Source organism: Pristis pectinata, chromosome 25 (genome assembly GCF_009764475.1).
Source record: "Pristis pectinata isolate sPriPec2 chromosome 25, sPriPec2.1.pri, whole genome shotgun sequence".
Lineage (NCBI taxonomy): Eukaryota > Metazoa > Chordata > Chondrichthyes > Rhinopristiformes > Pristidae > Pristis > Pristis pectinata.
This window is the reverse complement of record NC_067429.1, coordinates 19,674,665-19,695,804: the sequence shown is the minus strand read 5'-3', so window position 1 is coordinate 19,695,804 and position 21,140 is coordinate 19,674,665. Positions and strand designations below refer to the sequence as shown.

At 43.5% G+C, this 21,140-nt stretch overlaps 1 protein-coding gene across 1 annotated transcript in view; it reads left to right on the top strand.

Moving 5' to 3' along the window:
- The first annotated feature begins 286 nt into the window (after window positions 1–286).
- LOC127582834 (SWI/SNF-related matrix-associated actin-dependent regulator of chromatin subfamily D member 2-like) overlaps window positions 287–21,140 on the top strand; it is a 42,289-nt gene continuing 21,435 nt past the window's right edge. The window contains 10 exon segments of the mRNA XM_052038400.1: window positions 287–975; window positions 6,490–6,577; window positions 6,580–6,603; window positions 6,606–6,672; window positions 9,314–9,356; window positions 10,448–10,570; window positions 13,646–13,765; window positions 15,827–15,922; window positions 17,827–17,928; window positions 18,930–19,091. Coding sequence (XP_051894360.1) covers window positions 805–975; window positions 6,490–6,577; window positions 6,580–6,603; window positions 6,606–6,672; window positions 9,314–9,356; window positions 10,448–10,570; window positions 13,646–13,765; window positions 15,827–15,922; window positions 17,827–17,928; window positions 18,930–19,091 — 996 coding nt within the window. The 5' untranslated portion in view covers window positions 287–804.

Below are 21,140 nucleotides of genomic sequence, written 5' to 3'. Positions count from 1 at the left end.
AATTATACATAACTTACACGTGTGCAAATAAACGAAACGACGCTGATACAAGACTGTAATTGCCCCTCGCAGCTTTAAGCGAGGGACAAGATTAAGACAGTACAAATAAACAGAAAGGTTTTGTCAATCAGGGCATTATAAAATAACAGGGGCTCGGAGAGGTCTCCGTACACTCTTAAATGCAAAAAGACGTTGCAGAAAATAACTGATACATTGTTGGGCTTGATAGCTTCCAGGGCAGTGTTCGGTCCGACAGCTGCAAAGCGCCTTTACCTGACGCAACATGGGGAGTTTGTGCGGACGGATCAGCACGGCGTTGACATCTGCCGGCTGAGAGCTCCTGCTCACTGGAGGCAGAGGGCGCGCAGGCTGAGAGTTGCCTGTTAACCTGTTTGTGCAATCCCCACCCATCTGCCAAAGCCACAAGAGTGGGCGGGGAGGCGGAGCGCTTCGCAAACAAGAGTCTTGGCAAAAACACTCTCTGATCTTTATCTTTAGACGTTGTTGGGTTGAGAAAATGTGTCAGTGCCAGCACAACGGGGGCTTATTGCTCTCCAGCAGATTCATGGGTAATGATGACACCAAACATTGCCACCTTTGTGCCTGTTGCTAAATGCTGATTTTGTTTCCCTTTCTCCAAAGGGTAGTGTAGCCAGCGGGATACTTGTGGAGCAAAACAAATTCTGAGCCCGGGAGGCTTGTGGACATCGGTCGGAGGAGTGAAATGACAGCTGAACCACAGGCAGTTCGCAGATCTGAGTGAGATTAAGTCTTTTGTTTTATGTACATGTTACTTTGAAAAAAATGGCGACAAGAGTAGGCGGAGGATACCCCATGAACCCAGGAAGCCCCATGAATCCAGCCCTCGGGGTGAACCCAATGAATCCCGTGGCGGGACAAGGCGGCAGGATGCCGCTTAATCTTCAGCAGCCATCTCCAGCCTTCCGCACGGTGGGTCCCGGCGGCGCTTATCCCGTGAGTATCCCCCACCCTCCCACCCCAACTTCTGTAACTTTCCAACTTCTCTGTTCCTTTAATTTCTTTTTGCATTGATCGATCTGAAGCTGACCCCCCCCCCATACCCCAACAACACTGGTGTTATAACTGACGATGGTCTAAATATTTAATTTGTATCCGATTGACGGCTGTTTTAATGCTATAACCTGCTTGCAATCAGTGCAATATCATTTGCATCAGGTTTGAACTTGCATTTAACAGCTTTATTTTTTATTTGGGAGGGGGGATTCTATTTGCTTTGGGCACGTGTAAGGAAAGTGGAACGGCTTCTAAAGTTGTTTTATTTTGGGAAGTGTTTGCAGTCTCGCCCTCGGTCCCCGGGCAGGATGGGGATTGGGACGGGGACGGTTGTGAGTCGAGCCCGGGGTAGGTATCCCGATGTTTATCGTTACAATTAACCAGAACTCGGCCTAAGAAGCCGCCCCCCCGGGTCCGGGTTACAGTGCGTTTCTTTTCCGCCTTTCTCTTTACTTCCGCGTTTGAGCGCCGCATCTGTGCGGCCGGTGCGCAGACTGAGCCGCGGCCGGTGCGGAGCCGCTGACCCGCCGCCGCGGAGCCGGGACGTCCAGAGCCCCCCGCACACACCGCCCGGTGCGGTCATCGGAGCCGAAATCCACGGCTGTCCACGTGCTGTGCCTTACTGTAACCGAGGGGGAAGCACATGAGCGCCATCACATGCTTCACATCACAGGGTGGGAGTGTTCAGAGTGGAGCTGAAATATAGGAGGGGAGAGGGTTACAGGGAGGCAGGGTTAGAGGGGAGGGGGTGGTCTGTGGGGAGGCAGGGTTAGAGGGGAGGGGGTGGTCTGTGGGGAGGCAGGCTTGGAGGGGAGAGGGTGGTCTGTGGGGAGGCAGGCTTGGAGGGGAGGGGGTTAACGGGGGCAAGGTCAGTGGTGGGATATTGGGGCAGGATTAGAGGTTAAGGGGTTATGGGGCAGGGTCAGCATTTGGGGTTACAGGGGGCAGTAGGTGGGATATGGGGGCAGAATTAGTGGTAGGAGGATATAGGGGGCAGGGTCAGAGGCTGGGGTGATGTGGGGGTAGGGTTAGAGGGTGGGTGTGTGGGGTAGGTGAGTGGATGGGGGTTATAGGGGGCAGAGTTTGGTGGGATATGGGGACAGGATTAGACAGTTGGGGATATAGGGAGCAGAGTCAGAGGGTTGTAGGGGGCAGTGTCACTGGTGGAATATGGGGGCAGGATTAGAGGGTCGAGTATATTGAGAGTAAGGTGAGAGGGGGGTGGTGTTGAATTATGGGGACAGGATTTGGAGAAGAATTGTAGGGTTAGCGGGTGAGAGAAGAAATAGAGCAGGGGTTTCAGGGGCCAGAATTACAAGGACTGGTTCTGGAGAAGAGGTGAATCATGGGATTGGGGCAAGTTAGAGCAGAATTGGAGGGCACGGGGTTATTGGGGAGCAGGATTTGAGTTTTTTTTTATCGGGGAGCTGAATTATCGCACTGCGGGCATTTGTGGACAGATGTCCACAAATATGCTCGTCAGAAACAAATAAGCACACCTGGTGACAACAGTCAAAGCTAGATAGCTCACTTCAAAGAATCCTTGAACAGGGAGCCATGTTAAGAGGAAGTAAACATCTGGGAGGCAGAAAATCATCTTGATATCAATGCAGAATTCCCAACAAAGGAAAAGATCACCCAATCCATAAACAAAAATGGGAAAACTCCTGTCAAGGACATCTTGAAAGCAGAATTGTTCAAGCTTGCTCGTGAGTTTGCTGCATTTGTCCTGGCACCTCTGTTCACATCAGTCTGGAAAAGGGGGAAAATAACAGCTGAAGTGGCCAGTAAAGATAGTAACTGTTGCGATATTAGAATTTCATCTGTGCTAAGCAAGGTATTGTGTAAAATCATGGTTCAGTGTACATTGGAAGCACATTGACAACATTCTCAGGAAAGAGTCTGGATGCACAGACCAGATATTTACCTTCCCAAACATGGAACAATGTGCTAAGAATGATAATGGAAACTCTATAGAGTTTGAGAGGGTTTTTGACAGTATTCATTGGGCTAGCCTGTGGCACATTCTGCAGGAATGTGAAATTACTGCCTTAGTAAACAACAACATCAGAAGTTTCTGCTGCACCTTTACATGTAGTTGTTGATCACAGTGAGCTCAAATTTAAACTCAGAGAAGTAGTGTGTCAGGGTTGTTCCTTGTCTGCAGCTCTCTTCAATGTTTGCTGTTGATTGGGTTGTGCAGTGCACAACCGAAGACGTGTCTGGAAGCACCCTTCTCATCCCTGAAAGACTTTAAATTTACAGAGGAGCCCATGATACTATCACATGACAAACACCATATACAAGACAAAGCAACCTTAATCAATACATCCAACCAGCAAATGTGATTGAAGTTAATGGCAACAAACTGAATATCATAACTGTTAAAATTACCTTCCCATCAACAGTATAGAGGGAGGATCATGTCTCCTATAACCCTCAGTTCCTTGATCGTTCAAATACATCCATCTCCACCTTAAATATTTCTTATGATCTGGCCTTCACCAACCTCTGGGGCAGAGAATTCCAGAGATTCAGTATTCTCTGGAAATGTCTACGTACCTCAGTTTTAAATGATTGGCCCTTACCTTGAAATTATGTCCCTTTGTTCGTAACTCTCACACTGGTGAAAGCATTTCCATGTCTACCCTGTCAAGCCCCCTTAGGATTTTGTATGTTTGAATAAGTTTACCCCTTATTCTTCTAAACTCCAAAGAGTACAAGCCCAAAACTATTTAGTCTCTCTTGGTAGGACAGCCTTCTCATCCAGAACTAGTCCATAGGAGACTTACCAGGCTGCCTTCAATGCTGCTGTGTCTTTTTTGGGTAAGGGGACAAAACTGTGTAAAGTATTCCATGTGTGGCCTCACCAGTACTCCATGCAACTGAAACAAAACCTCAGTGAAATGCAAAAGATAAATGTGATGCTGGAAATCTAAAATAAAAGTGCTGGAAATACTGAGCAGGTTAGGCTGTATCAGTGGGAGAGAAACAGATCTGAAACATTAACTCTATTTCTCTTCCCACAAATGCAGCCTGACCTGCTGAGTATTTCCAGCATTTTCTGTTTTTCTCATGTAACAAAACCTCTCAACTCTTCACAATATGCGCCAAGGTGCACTTTGCCTCTCTATTTGTTGGAGCTTCCTGCTAATATTATGTATTAATGCAGCCTTTGGTCATTTTGAGGGAAAGAATGTTTGTAGATCAAGATCTCAGACCTGGAACAAAACTCATTGTTTACCAGGCAGTAGTGATTCCTGCCCTCCTATTTACTTCTAGTAAAATTATCTACAACAGACTCAGTACCTCAATCCACTGAAAAAATACCAGCAACATCTTCTGTGCAAAATCTCCTAAATTGGCCATGTGCTTTGAATGCGAGTCGATTCCATTACAGGAGTAACAATAAGATGGACCACTGAAAACGAGCAAAGATGAGGCAGCACAGGAACAATGTGGAGGGAGCTGAATCCCAGAGTGCATCTGGGGAACCATCGAAAGGCTCGCCAGAAACAAACTGGAGTGGAGGAGCTTCATCGCTACCCTAAACAATAGATCCGCAACAGCTACTAGGTAAATTAGGGAACATATAGGAGAATGTGGAGTGTAAGACAACAGGAACCTACAGGGGAGGTTCATTAGTGGAACAGCGTGATTATTAGAGAGCTGAATTATAGGAATATGGGGAATATAAGGCTCTAGCAACAGAGGGTTTACAGGAGATCTGAATTAGAAGGACAGTGGAATTATAGGAAAAGTGAATTATAGGGAGAGGACGCAACAGGAGAGATGAATTACAGGGACAGGGGGCTACAGGAGAGAAGAATTAAAGGGGTAGGGGGCTTAGAATAAAGGTGGATTATAGAGTCGGGGTTTATAGAACTGAATATAGGGCACAGGGTTCTCTGTATTTGTGCTTTAGTTTTCTAAAATGCCACATGCTGTTTTGTGGCATTAGTCTCATTTGAGTCTTTTGAAAATCATACACTCTGCTTAATTCGTCTTTTTGAATGAATACTTCAAAGTTTGTCAACTTGGCCTGCCTTCTGAAATTCTCACAGACTATTCCCACAACGTGTGTTTCTCAAAGAGCTTTGCCATTCCGTCTCCTATTACTGACTTAGCTGCTTTACCTACTGAAACAAGGCTAAGTGGTCCTTAATTTCCTGACTTTCTGCATGCCTTCTTTATTTGTGCAAAGTCAGGAGCTCAAAAGTCATGAGTCAGATGTGAAATTTGAATTACTGTAGAGGGATATATGGGACTTCTTTCAGAAATTTCTTTGATAGGAACATATTGAATATATTACAGCAAAATTATGGTGTCACAGAGCAACTGTGAAATGAGAACTATGAATCTGATCATATGAGTTTAAATTGTAGATACAAGAGCCCAATAAAAGCAGCATTGGTGAGATACCCAGTCTGAATTGTTAGAGTTGAGGGGAGATGATGGGAGAAATGCCATCGGCAGTGCTTCATACATTATTGATGACTTGTTGGGCAGCACAGTGGTGCAGCAGGTAGTGCAGCTCTCTCCAGCTCCTGCGATCTGGGTTCGACTCTGACTGTTGGTGCTGTCTCTGTGCAGTGTCTTTTTGCATATTCTGCCTGTGACCACATAAGTTTTCCCCGGGTACTCTCTGGGTTCCTTCTACATACAGAGACCTTTTGGTTGCTAGGTTAATTGGCTGCTAGTGTAGTGTGTGTGGGTGGTAGGAGAAACAGGAGGAAACTGATAGTTGTAGGGAAGTGAGTGGGAAGATGGGATTGCTCTAAGAGCTGCCTTGAACTCGAGGGGCTTAATGGCCTCCTCCCACCATTTTGTGCAAACATCATCGTAGAGGAATGGTGGATAGTGAAAACAGGATTTTACTGTCTGCCTTGCTGTGTGTGAGGCCCAGCTAGTGACTCAGAAAACCTTGGCTAGGGGATCTGAACTGGAGACTGTGGTTGGATACTGCATTGGAGAAGTACATGGACTTGGTGAGATTCAAATTAAGAGGATCTGTGTGAGATCTAGATCTGTCCAGTGCAGATGTAAGCATGTGGATTTTTCCAGGCTTCTTTCTTTCAAGCCACAAGAGATCTACATTAAGCACAGTTCATGATTTAAGTCATGTGAAACTGTGTTAGTTGGGTGGCTTTGAATTAGAACAGGAAAAGATTTCAAAGGAACATTGTTGATCCTTATTGAAGACTTAACCTAAACCTATCCACGTGGATCTGGTTCTGCACTCCAAATTTCCAGGGCTTGTTAATAATGGTTCTGACAGTGGTTTGTTAAACCACTGGTTGATTAATTGTCGGATAGGAAGATTGTGGACAGAAAGACCCTTTGCTTTTCACTTTTACTCAGCACATCGGTATAGAAGTCATCTACTGGAATGTGTATTGTTATTTTTGACAGCATATGTATAGTTTCCCCCTTGCTTTCCCCATACACCCACAGCGCCCAGGATGCCCACCAGGATCTCGCATGGGAATGCCAGGAATGCAGATGGGCATGCCCTCTGGCCCATCTTTCATGGAAACTCGGCCGTACGACCAGGGATTCCGCAGCCAATGATGACCCGTTTCGTAAACGTATGCTCTCACAGCAGCCTCCACAGCTGATGCAGAACCGAGGGAGAGGGTAAGATGTTGGCACAGGGGCACGGTCCCTACATACTGAACACTAAACCTTTATTCAGTCCTTGCAGAGAAGACAGCCAAGTTTCCCAATGGCCTTTGAGTTTATCCACTGCCTGGAAGAGTCTTACATACCAGAAAGGTTTGAACTTCATTGCCACGTCTCTGCTAAGCTCTCTGATCTCAGAATTGGCTGCTATAATGGCCTCAGCATCTCTAGGTGAGGGAAGAGAAAATTGGCAAAGTGTGCATTCCTGACTGGCGTCCAGCAGTCCTTGCAGGATATACATGTGTGGCATGAAGCCCTCTGGAGCTGTGTAGCCTGCTGATACATAATGTCAAAGCTTATATTCATGTCAGATATATATATATACGAGTGCACAGTCAACTGGGAGAGCAACCAGGATCCTTGAAACTCTGCCCATGGGAGGGGTCAATGCCTGCAGAATGAAGGGACAAAATTAACAAAAAAGATTGTCAAGACAGATAAAACCAAAGCATAGAATAAGTGCCCCACCAAATCTAGAAGTAAAGGAGCAGTTACTCTAATTTCCTTTGAGAGTGTGTGTGTGTGTGTGTGTGTGTTGCCAAATTTGCCAAGTTTTTTTCTCTGCTTACTGCACAGATATGACCATGATCTCATTGCCCCGTCCCTTGCCCTAGTAAGGAGCTGTGCTGATGCTGAGTGGACTGTGGACCATCAACAGTGATGATACTTCCTTTATTCTTTAATTTGTGGCCACAGGAAGAAAGAAGAAAAAGATCTTTCCAGAACAATAATTAGCAAATCCTTCATATTTACACTTTTTTTTGCTAGTTGTTAGACAGCTATGCGTAGGTCTGGTACCCTGATCACCTCTAAGACTTGTCCTAACACAACTGTGTTGGAACCATGTTCCCTTCCCACTCCCCCCATCTTGGGATTCAGCCATTCTGTGAGCTCTGTTTTCATCGAGCAGTAGACCTGGCATTGATGCACCTTGTAGCTTTGCTCTTGGTGAGCCAACCCTTCATATTTGGATAAGGTATCTGCAGGGAGATTAAGTTATGATGGCATTTTTCAACAAAAGTGGTGGCCTAAGGAGTAAATGTTAATCTTCCAGTTTTGTTAGTATGACCCCTGATAGCCTATCACCATTGGAATAAATTGCCAGCATAATATTTTTATATAATATGGTGAACTGCAAAGTTCATTTCATTTTTGTATGGTTTTGTATTTTCAAACAGCTGAAAGGAAGACCATTTCAACCCCTCAACTCACAGAGCAATCCCATTATGCCTCGGTTCATTTTGCTACGAGATTGAACCCACTAGGATGAGTATACTATACCCTGACCCTGCGGGTTTGAAATTATTCGCAGCACTTTGCCTTGCTGGTCAATTTTCAGCACAGCTTTCCATGACTCGCCTAGAAATTGGAGTTACCATTAAACTGGTGTATAAGTCAATCTTCAGTATATTTTTTAGGAACTAAGAGTAGAGGATGAGGAACTACATAACACAGGTGCGACTAATACATCTAATAAAAATAGACTTGGTAGAATTTAACACCAATATCTCAGGCATGTTCAAACTACTGAAACAAAATTGTTAAACATTAGTGTTGGAATAGTGTTTCAAAGCTTGAAATAATGTGTTTTTTTTAATTATTGACCCAGAACTTGCAGGAAAAAAGCTAAATGTGTTTTAAACCCAAGAGAGGTGTTTTTCTAAATTGAAGTCCCCAACAGAGTGCGACTTGTACACCAACTTGTACAATGTTTTTTATGGTAGTTGAACAGAGCTCCAAGTCAGTGGAAGGCAAGTTGGTCAAAAGTTTAAGATACTTGGTGTGTTGGATATAAAATTATTGATTACTTAGAAAACTAAATCGATTGCTTTTGATATCTGCTGGAGTTGCTTCAAGTTAAGGGGGCTATATCCACCTGGCTTGAGAGGAGAAAGGCAAATTGCTCTCTGGATAGAAGGGAAAGGCTTTAGAAGCCTATGGTTGGTGCTTGGGCAAGTGCTGAACTCAGCTGGAGGATTAATTTTAAAGGGAAATTTAAAACTTTGGGGGGGCGGGGCGGTGGTGGAGGCAAATGAAGAGACTATTGGATAAAGTGCTCAGAGAGCACCGCTAGGTCGGTGGGCTGACTGTCCTCCTGTACTGTACCAGCATGGATGGGACACATATCTGGTAAGGTTCCTGATTGCTATCCATTGACTCTTGACACAAAGCATAAAAGAAAACAGGATTGAACCAAACCATGATGTCCACCAGGTCAAACATCCCATTAACACGTAGGTTTGGATTTTCCATTTCTGAATACCTGTTCTTTCAAGAATAGGAAATGGCTAGAGTATGCTTCAGCCATAGCTCCACCCCCTTTTTAAACAACACATAGTTTCCATGGGCAGAGCAGAGGAGTTGCTTGAGAGTTCAGAGTAAATTGAGTTTTACAACTGATTATAAAAGTAAGCAAGGAGGTCTCTAATGTAACTTCATTATTTATGCACACACATAAGTTTACATTAATAGATTTTAAAAGGGCCCAGCATCACTTATAACCAGAACGTGTAGACGTATTCAGTTTATGTTTAAAGAACATGCAGTTAATCTTCAATTAGTGTTGACATCTAACAGCGTCCTTTATTACCTGCAGTGTGAAGAGACGAAAGATGGCTGACAAAATTCTACCACAAAGGGCAAGTGTTTGATTTTTGTTGTTTAATTTTTGAGATTTATTTCATTATTGCCTGGGATGCAAAATGTTTAACCAGAAGAATGTTCTGTGTACCCCAGTCAGCAGCTTACAAACAGACTAACTGATCTCACTGCAAGAGCAGATTCCAGGTGTCCAATTATTTCAGTGCTGACTGCTTGCCAGTAATCCATCTGGGTCGTTCAGCATCATAATGGCCACAGTGCTTGTACCACAGTGGTTAGTGTGCCAGATGTCATTTACCTGAGATATATTTTCTACTTTTTTTTTAATTTTGAGAAATTAAACCTAAATGTAAAGTGCTTTATAGTTACGCCTGTTTTCTTCCCACTAAAATTGGCAAATATTTAAAACAGTCCCATAGTGATTGCAGAACTAACTACCTGAGGAAGCAATTTATATGGCCAGTTGCTTTTTATAAATAGTGTCCTTTCTTTTAAAGAAAAAAATGAGCTTGGCCTCTTTTTCTATAATATATTTTCATCTCTGATTCATCAACCAAAGGAAATGGTCTTTCTGTATTTACCCTATCAAGGGCCTTTATAAATTTTAATAGCCTCTAATAAATCTACTCTTCATCTTGTGCGTTTGAGTGGAAATAGTCTCCAGTATCTCATCTGTCCTAAAGATTAGATTTTCATCCCCAATCTGTGGTGAATTTGCACTGTACGGTGACTTTAATGTCTTTTCAATATGGAGCATGCTGATGTGATCTAAGTGTTTTGTTTTATTTTTACGTGTGTGTCCTTATTCAGAAGTCCAAAAATGCTATGGGCATTTGAAAGAATTATGAATATGATCCCTAGATCAGCAGTTTTCCTCAGTGTGACGGTGGGAAGGAATGCAGTAAAATCATAAAGAAATGTTCTTAAAATATCAAGTGAATATCGTGGAAAGTTTTCGTGCATTCACTTTTACATCTTGCTGAAATCAGGAGTGACAGTGTAGTATTGTGTGGCCGTAGTAAATCAAATGCTTCATGGATATCACAACAAAAAATAGGTTACTAAAATAGAGCTACCCCTTATGAAGTCCAGAGCTGACTTGATGTTTTGTTACTTTTTTAATTTTCAGATCAGAGAGCTTGTTCCTGAATCCCAAGCTTATATGGATCTCTTGGCTTTTGAGCGCAAACTGGATCAAACTATCATGAGGAAACGCCTGGAGATTCAAGAATCCATGAAAAAACCCTTAATGGTACAGCTCTTAGAAAGCATAATTAATGTATACCGGGGACTGGTGGGTTGTGGGGGGGGGGGGGGGGGGGGAGTTGCATGAAGATATTTTCTTGGTTATTAGTAGTCTGCAAAATGTCATTCTCACTTTTTAACTACCCATTTTTTCCTTCAACAATGTCCCTCAGTCATTCAACAGTTTTCAGCGAAATAGGCTGCAGATCAAAGCTCGCAATCTTTCTGTTAGTTGTTTAACTTAGCAGGGAGTAAAACTATCATTTTACAAAATATTCTTTACAAATGGAACTTTTCAAAGAATTTTCTTTGACTTAGGAAAATTGGCCATTTAATTAGCTGCTGTACAAATAGTCTGGAGTTGCTTTCTGTACAGTGTCTTCTTTATTTGCTTTCAAGATGGTAGGAGAATATAGCTTCCTTTCAAGATGGTAGGAGAATTAATTACATTGCTTGACCATGGACCAATGGCTCAGATGGTTTTGATGAACTATTCTTTGGGCATGAGAAGACCTTGGCGAGTAGGATTAAGGAAAACCCCAAGGTGTTCTGCACATATGTGAAGAATAGGAGGATGACTAGAGTGAGGGTTAGGACCGATCGGGGATAAAAGAGGAAACATGTGCCTGGAGTCAGAAGAGGTTAGAGGAGGTCCTAATGAATACGTTGCTTCAGTATTCACCAGTGAGAGAGACCTTGACATTTGTGAGGATGGCATACAACAGGCTGATACGCTGGGGCATGTCGACGTGAGGAAAGAGGATGAGCTGGAACTTTTGAAAAACATTAGGATAGATGAATCACCTGGGCCAGATGGGATATATCCAAGGTAATTATGGGAAGCGAGGGAAGAGATCGCTGCGGCTTTGGTGATGATCTTTGCACACTTACTGGCCACAAGATTAGTGCCAGATGATTGGAGGGTGAAAAATGTTGTTCTTTTGTTCAAGGAAGGGAGTAGGGATAACCCTGCGAATTACAAGCCAGTGAGTCTTACTTCAGTGGTGGGCAAATTACTGGAGAAGATTCTTAGAGACAGGATTTATGGGCATTTGCAGAAGCATAGGCTGATTAGGGACAGTCAGCATGGCTTTATGAGGGGCAGGTTGTGCCTCACGAGCCTGATTGAATTCTTTGAGGATGTGACAAAGCACATTGCTAAAGGTAGAGCAGTGGATGTGGTGTTGTACATGGATTTTAGTAAAGTGTTTGATAAGGTTCCTCATGGAAGGCTCGTTCAGAAAGTCAGGAGGCATGGGATCCAGGGAAACTTGGCTGTGTGGATTCAGAATTGGCTCGCCCATAGAAGACGGAGGATGGTGGTAGATGGAGCGTATTCTGCTTGGAGGTCAGTGACCAGTGGTGTTCCGCAGGGATCTGTTCTGGGACCCCTGCTCTTTGTGATTTTTATAAATGGATGAGGATGTGGAAGGATGGGTTAGTAAGTTTTCAGATGACATGGAAGTTGGTGGTGTTGTGGATAGTGCAGAAGGTTGGTGTAGTTTACAACAGGACATTGCTAGGCTGCAGAGCTGGGCTGAGAAGTGGCAGGTGGAGTTCAACTTGGAAAAGTGTGAAGTGATACACTTTTGAAGGCAGAATGCAAGGTTAATGCCAGGACTCTTAGCAGTGAGGAAGAACAGAGGGATCTTGGGGTCCCTCAAGACTGCCACGCAGATTGATGGGGTTGTTAAGAAGGGGTATAGTGTATTGGCCTTCATTAGTCGGGGTATTGAGTTCAAGAGCCACGAGGTAATGTTGCAGCTCTGTAGAACTCTGGTGGGACCACACTTGGAGCATTGTGTTCAGTTCTGGTTGCCTCATTATATGAAGAATATGGAAGCTTTAGAGAAGGTGCAGAGGAGATTTACCAGGATGCTGCCTGGATTGGAGCTATGAAGATAAGATGAGTGAGCTGGGGCTTTTCTCTTTGGAGCAAAGGAGGATGAGAGGTGACTTGATAGAGGTGTACAAGATAAGAGGCATTGATCGAATGGACAGTCAGAGACTTTTTCCCAGGGTGACAATTGCTAACATGAGGGGGCATAATTTTAAGGTAATTGGAGGGAGCTACAAGGGGGATGTCGGAGGTAAGTTTTTTTTTATACAGAGAGTGGTGGGTGCGTGGAGTGCATTGCCGGCCGAGGTGGTGGAGGCAGATACATTAGGGACATTTAAGAGACTCGTAAATAGGCACATGAATGATAGAAAAATGGAGGGCTATGTGGGAGGAGTTAGACAGATCTTAGAGTAGGAAAAAATGTTGGCACAACAGGGCCTATACTGTGCTGTAATGTTCTATGTTTATGCAGGGTGGAAATGTTTCCAGTAAATACATCCTCCCATTGTGGCAACTAAGTATCCCTGGTTAGAGCTGAAAGTGAGGATGTTATGAGTTTGAGACCAGACTCCCCTCTATTGGGATTTAGGCTTTGGTCACTGTGGAGGTCAGGTTTGATGGCTGCGTCTTGCTTTTCTCCATGGTTTAAGTGGTTACATCTGCAGACCTGCTGAATGGATTAAGTACAGTGTTGCTCCTCAAATGGAGGATAAAGAATCATCAAATAATTACAATGTGGCTTGGGTATTACCTAGGAGATGTATTTGGCCAAAAGCATCCTGTTGTCTTGCAATTAATGATCAATCATGCCTAACATTGTCAGGGACATAATTAAATATTCCATACAAATTAATATTCAGATTGCAAATGGCAAAGGATCTGATTCTGTTCTGAGTTTGTTAATCAAAAATAAAGGTATAATTTCTCATAGGATCTGATCTTATACTGTCGCCAATTTTGTTAAAGGAACAGAATGTTTGTACTGTTTTGAACGGGCATGTCATCGTCACCTGACTTTAGTAGCTCGGATCACCTGACAGTTCTAGAGGATCTTTCAGCTGTTTAGTACAATTGCTCTCTGGCTAACAGGGTTAAGTAGTAGCCTGCAAATGGAGGAGATTCACAGAAAATATTTGAATCCCTCAAAGGCTGCACACTGGGATGAACAGACGTCTGGACAATGATTCACAGGTGTCCCTGTTTGGAAAGCTTGTGAACCACTTGGTATATTCTTCGTTTCAGCAAAAGCGCAAACTAAGGATCTACATCTCGAACACTTTCACCCCGGCCAAGCCTGAGGGTGAAGAGGGAGAGACAGTTGCATCATGGGAGCTTCGGGTTGAAGGAAAACTGCTTGATGATGTAAGTTGCATTTGCATACATTTTATTCACTTTTTGTTTTATCGTTGGCAAAGGCAAACACAATGTAGTGACAAAATAAACTTGCTTTCAATAAATACCTGGAGGCAGTACCTTTTTTTTTTGAATGATTACTTGAGAAGCGAGTTAGTCAAGAGAGTTGCACTGTAGTACTCTTTTTATATGTAGGCATTCAAGTTTAATTAATATTTATAAATTTATAATATTTATCCTGTAGCATAATATTAATTATATTTTAATATAAATTAAAACATAAGCCTATGTAATATGTGGCCCAAGTGCTACAAGTTAATGTGTCACAGAGAGGGTATTGACAGTCTGGCAGAGGGAAGACTTCAGATCTGCTGGGAGAATGATGGATCGTACAGAATTTATGAACAGAGGTTGTTTTGCCCATCGTTGTCTTTGATGATCAAAGCAAGAGTTACCCAGCCTACTTCCACCTTCCTGCATTGGGTCCAGAGCCCAGCAGGTCACAGCTCTCGAATACACATCCAAGTACTACTTAAATGTGATGAGGGTTTCTGCCTCTCTCACCTTCACAGGTTGTGAGTTCCACACCCCTTCCACCCTCTTGGTGAAAAGGTTATTCCTCTAATCCTTCAACCAGTTACTTTAAATCTTTGTCCCCTTGCTTTTGATTCTACAGCTGAGGAAAATTGGTCCTTTTTCTGCAAACTAAGCCCCTCATAATTTTATAAACGTCAATTAAGACTCTCTGCAGCCTTCTGCAGAAAACGACTGTAGCTTAGATAGGCATATGAGAAGAGGGATATGGACCATGTGCAGGCAGAAGAGATTAGGTGTCATTAGCTTGATTAGTCCGGCGCCACCTGTGGGCCGAAGGGCCTGTTCCTGTGCTGTTCTATGTTTATCTGACTTTCTCTCACGGCTACATTTCTCAGTTTTGACCTTAAAATATCTGACCGTTAGCAAATCCTCAAAAATCATACAACCAAATATGCAGTTTACTTACAATATAAAGAAGATGTGCGTAGAAATTCTAGCTTGGGTTGATGGCTGGGGTCTGCACTATCATTGCTGGAAATGGGGCAGGTCAGGGAGAGATGGAATTGTTAGACATCTGGGAACACCATAGTTTTTTCTGTATGAAGACCAAACTGGGGATTAAGACTGGCGTAGCTGCTTTGTTTTGAAGGAGGGAATTAGGACCACGTTTAGCCAAATAGATTAGCAGATGGAGGATCAGGATATTTTTTTTCAATGGAGAGAGGGGAATGGCAGGATACTTGGGGAATTGGGTAGGGTTGGGGGCACAGTTGGCTGCGAATGAAGGAATCTACTTACCTGGCAGGTATCCTTATCTGGCACTGCTCTGCTCTGGCCATGTTGTGCCAGGAGTGTCCAACAACAGGTGTCCTCGAGACAATTTGATCCAAGTTCTCCAAAAGCTCAACCCAGGGAATGACATCATCCAGTGGGTCCCTGACGCACATGCAACTGATGCCAAGAATTGTCTGGTCAAATTTGCAGAATGATGCAAAATGACCCAGAAGTGGTTGTTACTGTGGAAAACATTAATTTGTATTTGAGTGATACGGCAACAGAGACTGTGTTGCGCAATCAAATTTCCATGTAATCTTATTTTAACATCCATTTGAGTTTACTTTAATAAATTTATAATCTACATATTCTGTATTTTTCAAATTCTATAACATTGCATGGAAGTGAAAGACTTATTTGGAGTAAGGGTCCTGGATTGATATGTATAACATCACACAGAATAGAGGTACAACACTAGCCTCTACATGGAAATGTAGTACATCAATACTGCAAAGCGATAAAGGCACATTCTAGCTGTTACTTACATCCTGGATTTCTGGTGCAGTGCCAAGCATGGTGCACTAACAAGTAAAGCATAATAAAGAAAATGAACAACCAAAGCACTTAAATCCCATTAGTGCCGGTTTATCAAGTGGGGTCAGTTGAAGCTTTTAGTAGCAGGTTACATCACCTCCTGAGCAGTGTGCCCATTTATAAGGGGAAGTGCATTTCACTGATTCAGCAATGACCTTTTTCTAGCCTGGGAAAGTGAAGAGGAAGTTCTCGTCCTTTTTCAAGAGTTTGGTTATCGAATTGGACAAAGACCTTTACGGTCCAGACAATCACTTGGTGGAGGTAAGACGATGTACTCTGATGAACAGGTTAAATAACGAGATGGGGCCATTGTGGTGACCTCTTCAGTCACACAATAAGTTCCAATCTTATCAACTGGAAAATGTTTACTGTCAAAAAGTGGCAAACTGTATTTAGTTCATGACCAGGTAACTTCAAACTTAAACTTGCCCCCTGAGCAAATAATAAGCAGAGGCATTCATCACAGCAATCAACATCAAAATAGGAAATGTGATATCACCACACATTCAGATAAACCTTTTGTACACTAGGAGTTATTTTTAATTCAGCAGCAACTGCCCGGCTATTGTTCAGCCATCTGCTGCATGTCTTAATGTGACATATTTCAGAAAGTCCTATTTGGTGACCTGCACCCGTATTGTTTTGCTCTGGTGATGTTAATCTGACTGCTGTGCACAGGCTGTGAATGTGTTCGAAAGCTTCTGCTGCCTTAAAATGGTGCCCCCCCCCCCACCCCCCCATCTGTTCCTGTTGTGGGACTCGGGAACTGCTGCAAGGTGCTGCCGCCACCCTGCTTTTTGTTTCATCAGAAGATGGAATGTTCTCAATTATTATTGCACAGAAGTGCTGGCAGCCCCAGGCTCTGCAAAACATCCCCTTTGTTAAGATATGTGGATCTGCTTTATGTTCCAACTGTAGCAGAGATTATAATAGCTACCCTGCAGTTTCCTGTATGACTAACACCAGTTCATTAGCAGGATGTTTTGGATTTTGGACTGTTGGATATCCTGTGTAGGCAAAGTCCTCTGTACAAATTATAGAAAAAGAATAAGAAGACTATCAAATACCATCAGCTCTGAAACCATTAACAGACTCCACAGGTGATTTTTCTTTTGCGATGTCTCTTCAGGGGTGGATTCTTCCTTGTCTTCACACGAAAATAATTGTTACGTGATGCATAACATTGTCCCAGTGCTGTGACATCATTGAATGTAGATCATCCAGTTGTTCAACTGCAGTAGGTTGTGCAGTGCAGACTGGTCCTCCTGTGCCTCCAAGTTCAATGATCTTTTAGTTGTGCATAAACCCACCTGTGACCTTGCCCATCACTTTTACTGTAACCTCTTTCAGCCCTGAAGTCCACCAGAACTCCTCCAAAGCCCCCCACCCCCCCCCACCCTGTGAAAGTCCCTCCTTTCAACCCCATAGTTGACAGCTGTGACTTCGGCTAATTAGATCCTCTCCTTTGGGATTCTTACACACCTCTGTCTGTCATTTGGAATCCGGGGGAATTGAGAGAAAGAGATGGGAATCAGACACAAAAGTGAACAGACTCAAGAGTAAATGAAAATCAAAACAATTATAGATGCTAAATAGAAATACTGGAGACACTCAGTGGGTCAGGCAGCGTCTGTGGAAATTGAAACATTTAATGTTTCTGGTCTAGGTTCCTTCATCAGAGTCAAGAGATCAGCCATGACCTTCTCAACAGGTGGAATGTGATCCAGAAGTCACATATCAACTTCTGTTTCTTAACTTTTTGCAACCCTCCCTTCAAATTCCAGCACTTTGATCAACGTTTGTTCTTTGTGACACTCCTTTCTTGGCTCAGTGCTATTTCTTATTTCCTGTCAAGTTATTGGGACATTTTATTTGTTAATGTGACCATTTTTTAAAAAAAGCGCCTGTTGTGCATGTTGCAGGATAGTTAAAAGTAGTTTGTTATATTTTGAGTAAGCTCCTTCCCCACCCCTGATTACATTAATTAGACTGGCCATAGGAAAACTGGTGAGGTTGAGGAGTCAGAAAGATGGCATTTTGACCACACCTGTGTATCTAGTAACAGAAGATCTGAAGGGGAAGACAATGGGGGAGGGGGGGAGGATTTTATTAAAAAATCTTTAGTATCTGCGTCTTGTAACATGCAACTTTGATGTGGATTATAGTGGCACAGAATGCCCACCACCCAGGAGACAGATGGCTTTCAGGTGAAGAGACCAGGAGACGTGAATGTGAAATGCACCCTGCTATTAATGTTGGATCACCAGGTAGGACTGGAACTGTTCAATAATGAATCGGAACTAGTGACTTGAAGCAACTTGTGATAATGTCACTGGTTTCTTTTGGGGATCATTTGTAACATTCCTTCTCAGAAGGTGGGCATTGCTTGCAAGGCCCCGCTCGTTGCCTCTCAGTATCTCCCCTGAGAAGATGGTGGTGAGTCCTGAACCGCTTCTGTACATTGTTGCAGTTTGCAGTGACAGTTGGGTAGCTTGTTAGGTCACTTCAAAGGGCCAGTTAAGAAGCAACCATGCTGCTGTGGTCTGAAGTCCAGTAGAGGCCAGACCAAGTAAGGCCAACGTACTTCTCTTCAAGATATAAGTGAGCCAGTTGGGTTTCTATATCAATCCATCGTTCCTTGTATCAATTTACAGACGTCTAAATCTGAAATCAGATTCTTAATCTGTTGGGTTTTGTAGTCATGTGCTCTCATGTAGTCAGTAAGGTACTGTACCCAAATTAATCAAAGCACTAATGGTTAAGATAAAATTGAAAGTTCCTTGCACCCAATATTCATTGAAGAAAATATTACAATTCTCAAACATGTAAAGAACTAGTTTTTGCTCACATTAGGTAAAGGGTTCACTCCCTATCTGCATGAAAGTAGATATTGCAGTAGAATTGATTTATGGTTGGGAAATGCAAGGAAATTAGTCACTTTAATTAGAAGGATAAGGAATTAAAAAAGCATTGTGTTACCAGGATACAGAGAAATTGAGGAAACCTGATAATATCACTTAATATGGGAACAACATTCCAGCTGTTGAAACACAGCTTTGGGCTGTCGAAACACAGAGCTCTGGATTGTTACAGCTTGTAGCTCACGTGGCCCAGCTGTTGTAGTGTGGAGCATCCATCTTGTCTTATGGCAGGGGTACATCACTATGCTGTACCTGAGATGAGGGGCCTGTTCAGGTGGCAGAAGTTTGTGTGAAGCTGAATTTAATCAGCAACCCATGACCAGAGGTAACTGTGTCTCCCACTTCAGCCTCCACAGTATAAACTGGATGTCAGGTTGGCCCGTTTGTTGGGAGTCCACACTCAGACACGGGCCAATATCATGCAGGCCCTGTGGCTCTACATCAAGAAGAACCGGCTACAGGACAACCACGAAAAGGAATACATCAACTGCAATCGCTACTTCAAGCAGGTAAAAGACACTCCTCTCCGACACAGTCAGAGTTCCTGTTTCTACAATGTACAGTAAAACTCCTGTAAAGACACACTTGGTACTTTAATCATGCTGGACTAGCTGGTTTGCATTAGGTGTTCCTCATATTTCCTCAACGTACTCTTATTTCACTTCTGTTTTTAACATGTTGCACAATAGTTTGATAATTGTTCCAGTAAAGCCATTGAGTCTAAAGGGAATGCAAATGTCTCCTGTGAATGTAAAGGGAGCACAGGAAACTGAACCCCAGTCTCACAAGTTTCAGCTTGTACATGTCAGCTTGTCGAGATGTGAAACATACAAGCGCTCCATCCACACACCCAACCACACACTGGTTCTAGCCACAGACACCATTCACACACTAGATTGGCTTTGGCCATAGAGTGACCCCAGCTCAAGTTTACCTGGCCCACACTCCCAGTAATACACAGTGAAGTTCGCGGGTGTGCAGATACATGGGTAGTTGATCAGTGGATAACGAGGACTTAGTGTCCAAATGAATGAGCTAGGTGCCCAACCTTCGGGGTTTCCAAACAATTGGATGCCGGATTATCAGAGTTATACAGTATTTCCTATGCAGATGTAGCTATGATTATTCATGCATGTAATCAATTCCAAATCTCCATGGGAGAGCTGATGAGATGACCTAGCACAACTTCCCAAGAGAGGGAAGGAATAAAGAAATCTTGCTGCTTTGGAGATACAACAGTGCAGATGCTGCAATCTGGAGTGTTTTATACTCCTGTTGCAGTCAGAAATGTCCAGTGTTCCCAAGAAAATGTTCCAGCTTCCATTTTAGGTTTGTGTGGGGGAAGTATTTGCAGGGCTGTAGGGAAAGAGCAGGGAAGCATAACTAATTCAGTAAAGAACTGGGATGTAAATAGGGCAAATGTTTCCACAAGGCTGTGAGGTTTTAACACCTCATATTCTGGGGCTTCAGAGTCACAGCAACTAAGTCCTATTTGATTTTTCTCTGATCCCGCTCCATTTGGATGTGTATCTGGAGGGTTGGATTTTTTTTTGTAAGTCTTGTTGCATCATTAACGGATGTATCCTCCATCAGAGCATCAGGCTCTGTCCTCTGCTCCCACACAGTTCTGTGCAGTTCACAAAGCTGAATGGTTGTTCATTTTCTGAGATGCTTTTGGTTTGAAGGTGAAGCGGTAACTACTTATCGATGTATCTCTCCAGTATTCTCTTCAGAGAGGCTGCATCTCGTTTTTTAAATTGATTTTTTTTCTCTCCTCCAGCTCCAAGGCAGTGCGGTGGATGTGGTTTACATGGATTTTAGTAAGGCGTTTGATAAGGTTCCTGATGGTAGGCTTCTTCAGAAGGTCAGAGGCCAAGGGATCCAAGGAAGCTTGGCTGTGTGGATTAGGAATTGGCTTGCGTGTAGAAAGCAGAGGGTTGTGGTGGAAGGAGTGCCCTCGGATTGGAAGGCAGTGACTAGTGGTGTCCCGCAGGGATCGGTTCTGGGACCTCTACTTTTTATGATATTTATAGATGACTTAGATGAGGGGGTGGAGGGCTGGGTTAGTAAGTTTGCAGACGACACTAAGATAGGCGGTGTTGTGGATAGTGTGGAGGGCTGTCGGAGCTTACAGAGGGATATTGATAGGATGCAGAGCTGGGCTGACGAGTGGCAGATGGAGTTCAATCCAGAGAAGTGTGAGGTAGTACACTTTGGAAGGACAAACTCCAGGGCAGAGTACTGGGTGAGTGGCAAGGTACTTGGCAGTGTGGAGGAGCAGAGGGATCTGGGGGTTCATATTCACAGTTCATTGAAAGTTGCCTCACAGGTGGAAAGAGCAGTTAAGAAGGCCAATGGGATGTCGGCTTTCGTAAGTCGCGGGATTGAGTTTAAGAGCCGCGAGGTGATGATGCAGCTTTACAAAACTCTAGTTAGGCCACACTTAGAGTACTGTGTTCAGTTCTGGTCGCCTCATTATAGGAAGGATGTGGAGGCGTTGGAGAGGGTGCAGAGGAGATTTACCAGGATGCTGCCTGGATTGGAGAGTATTGAATATG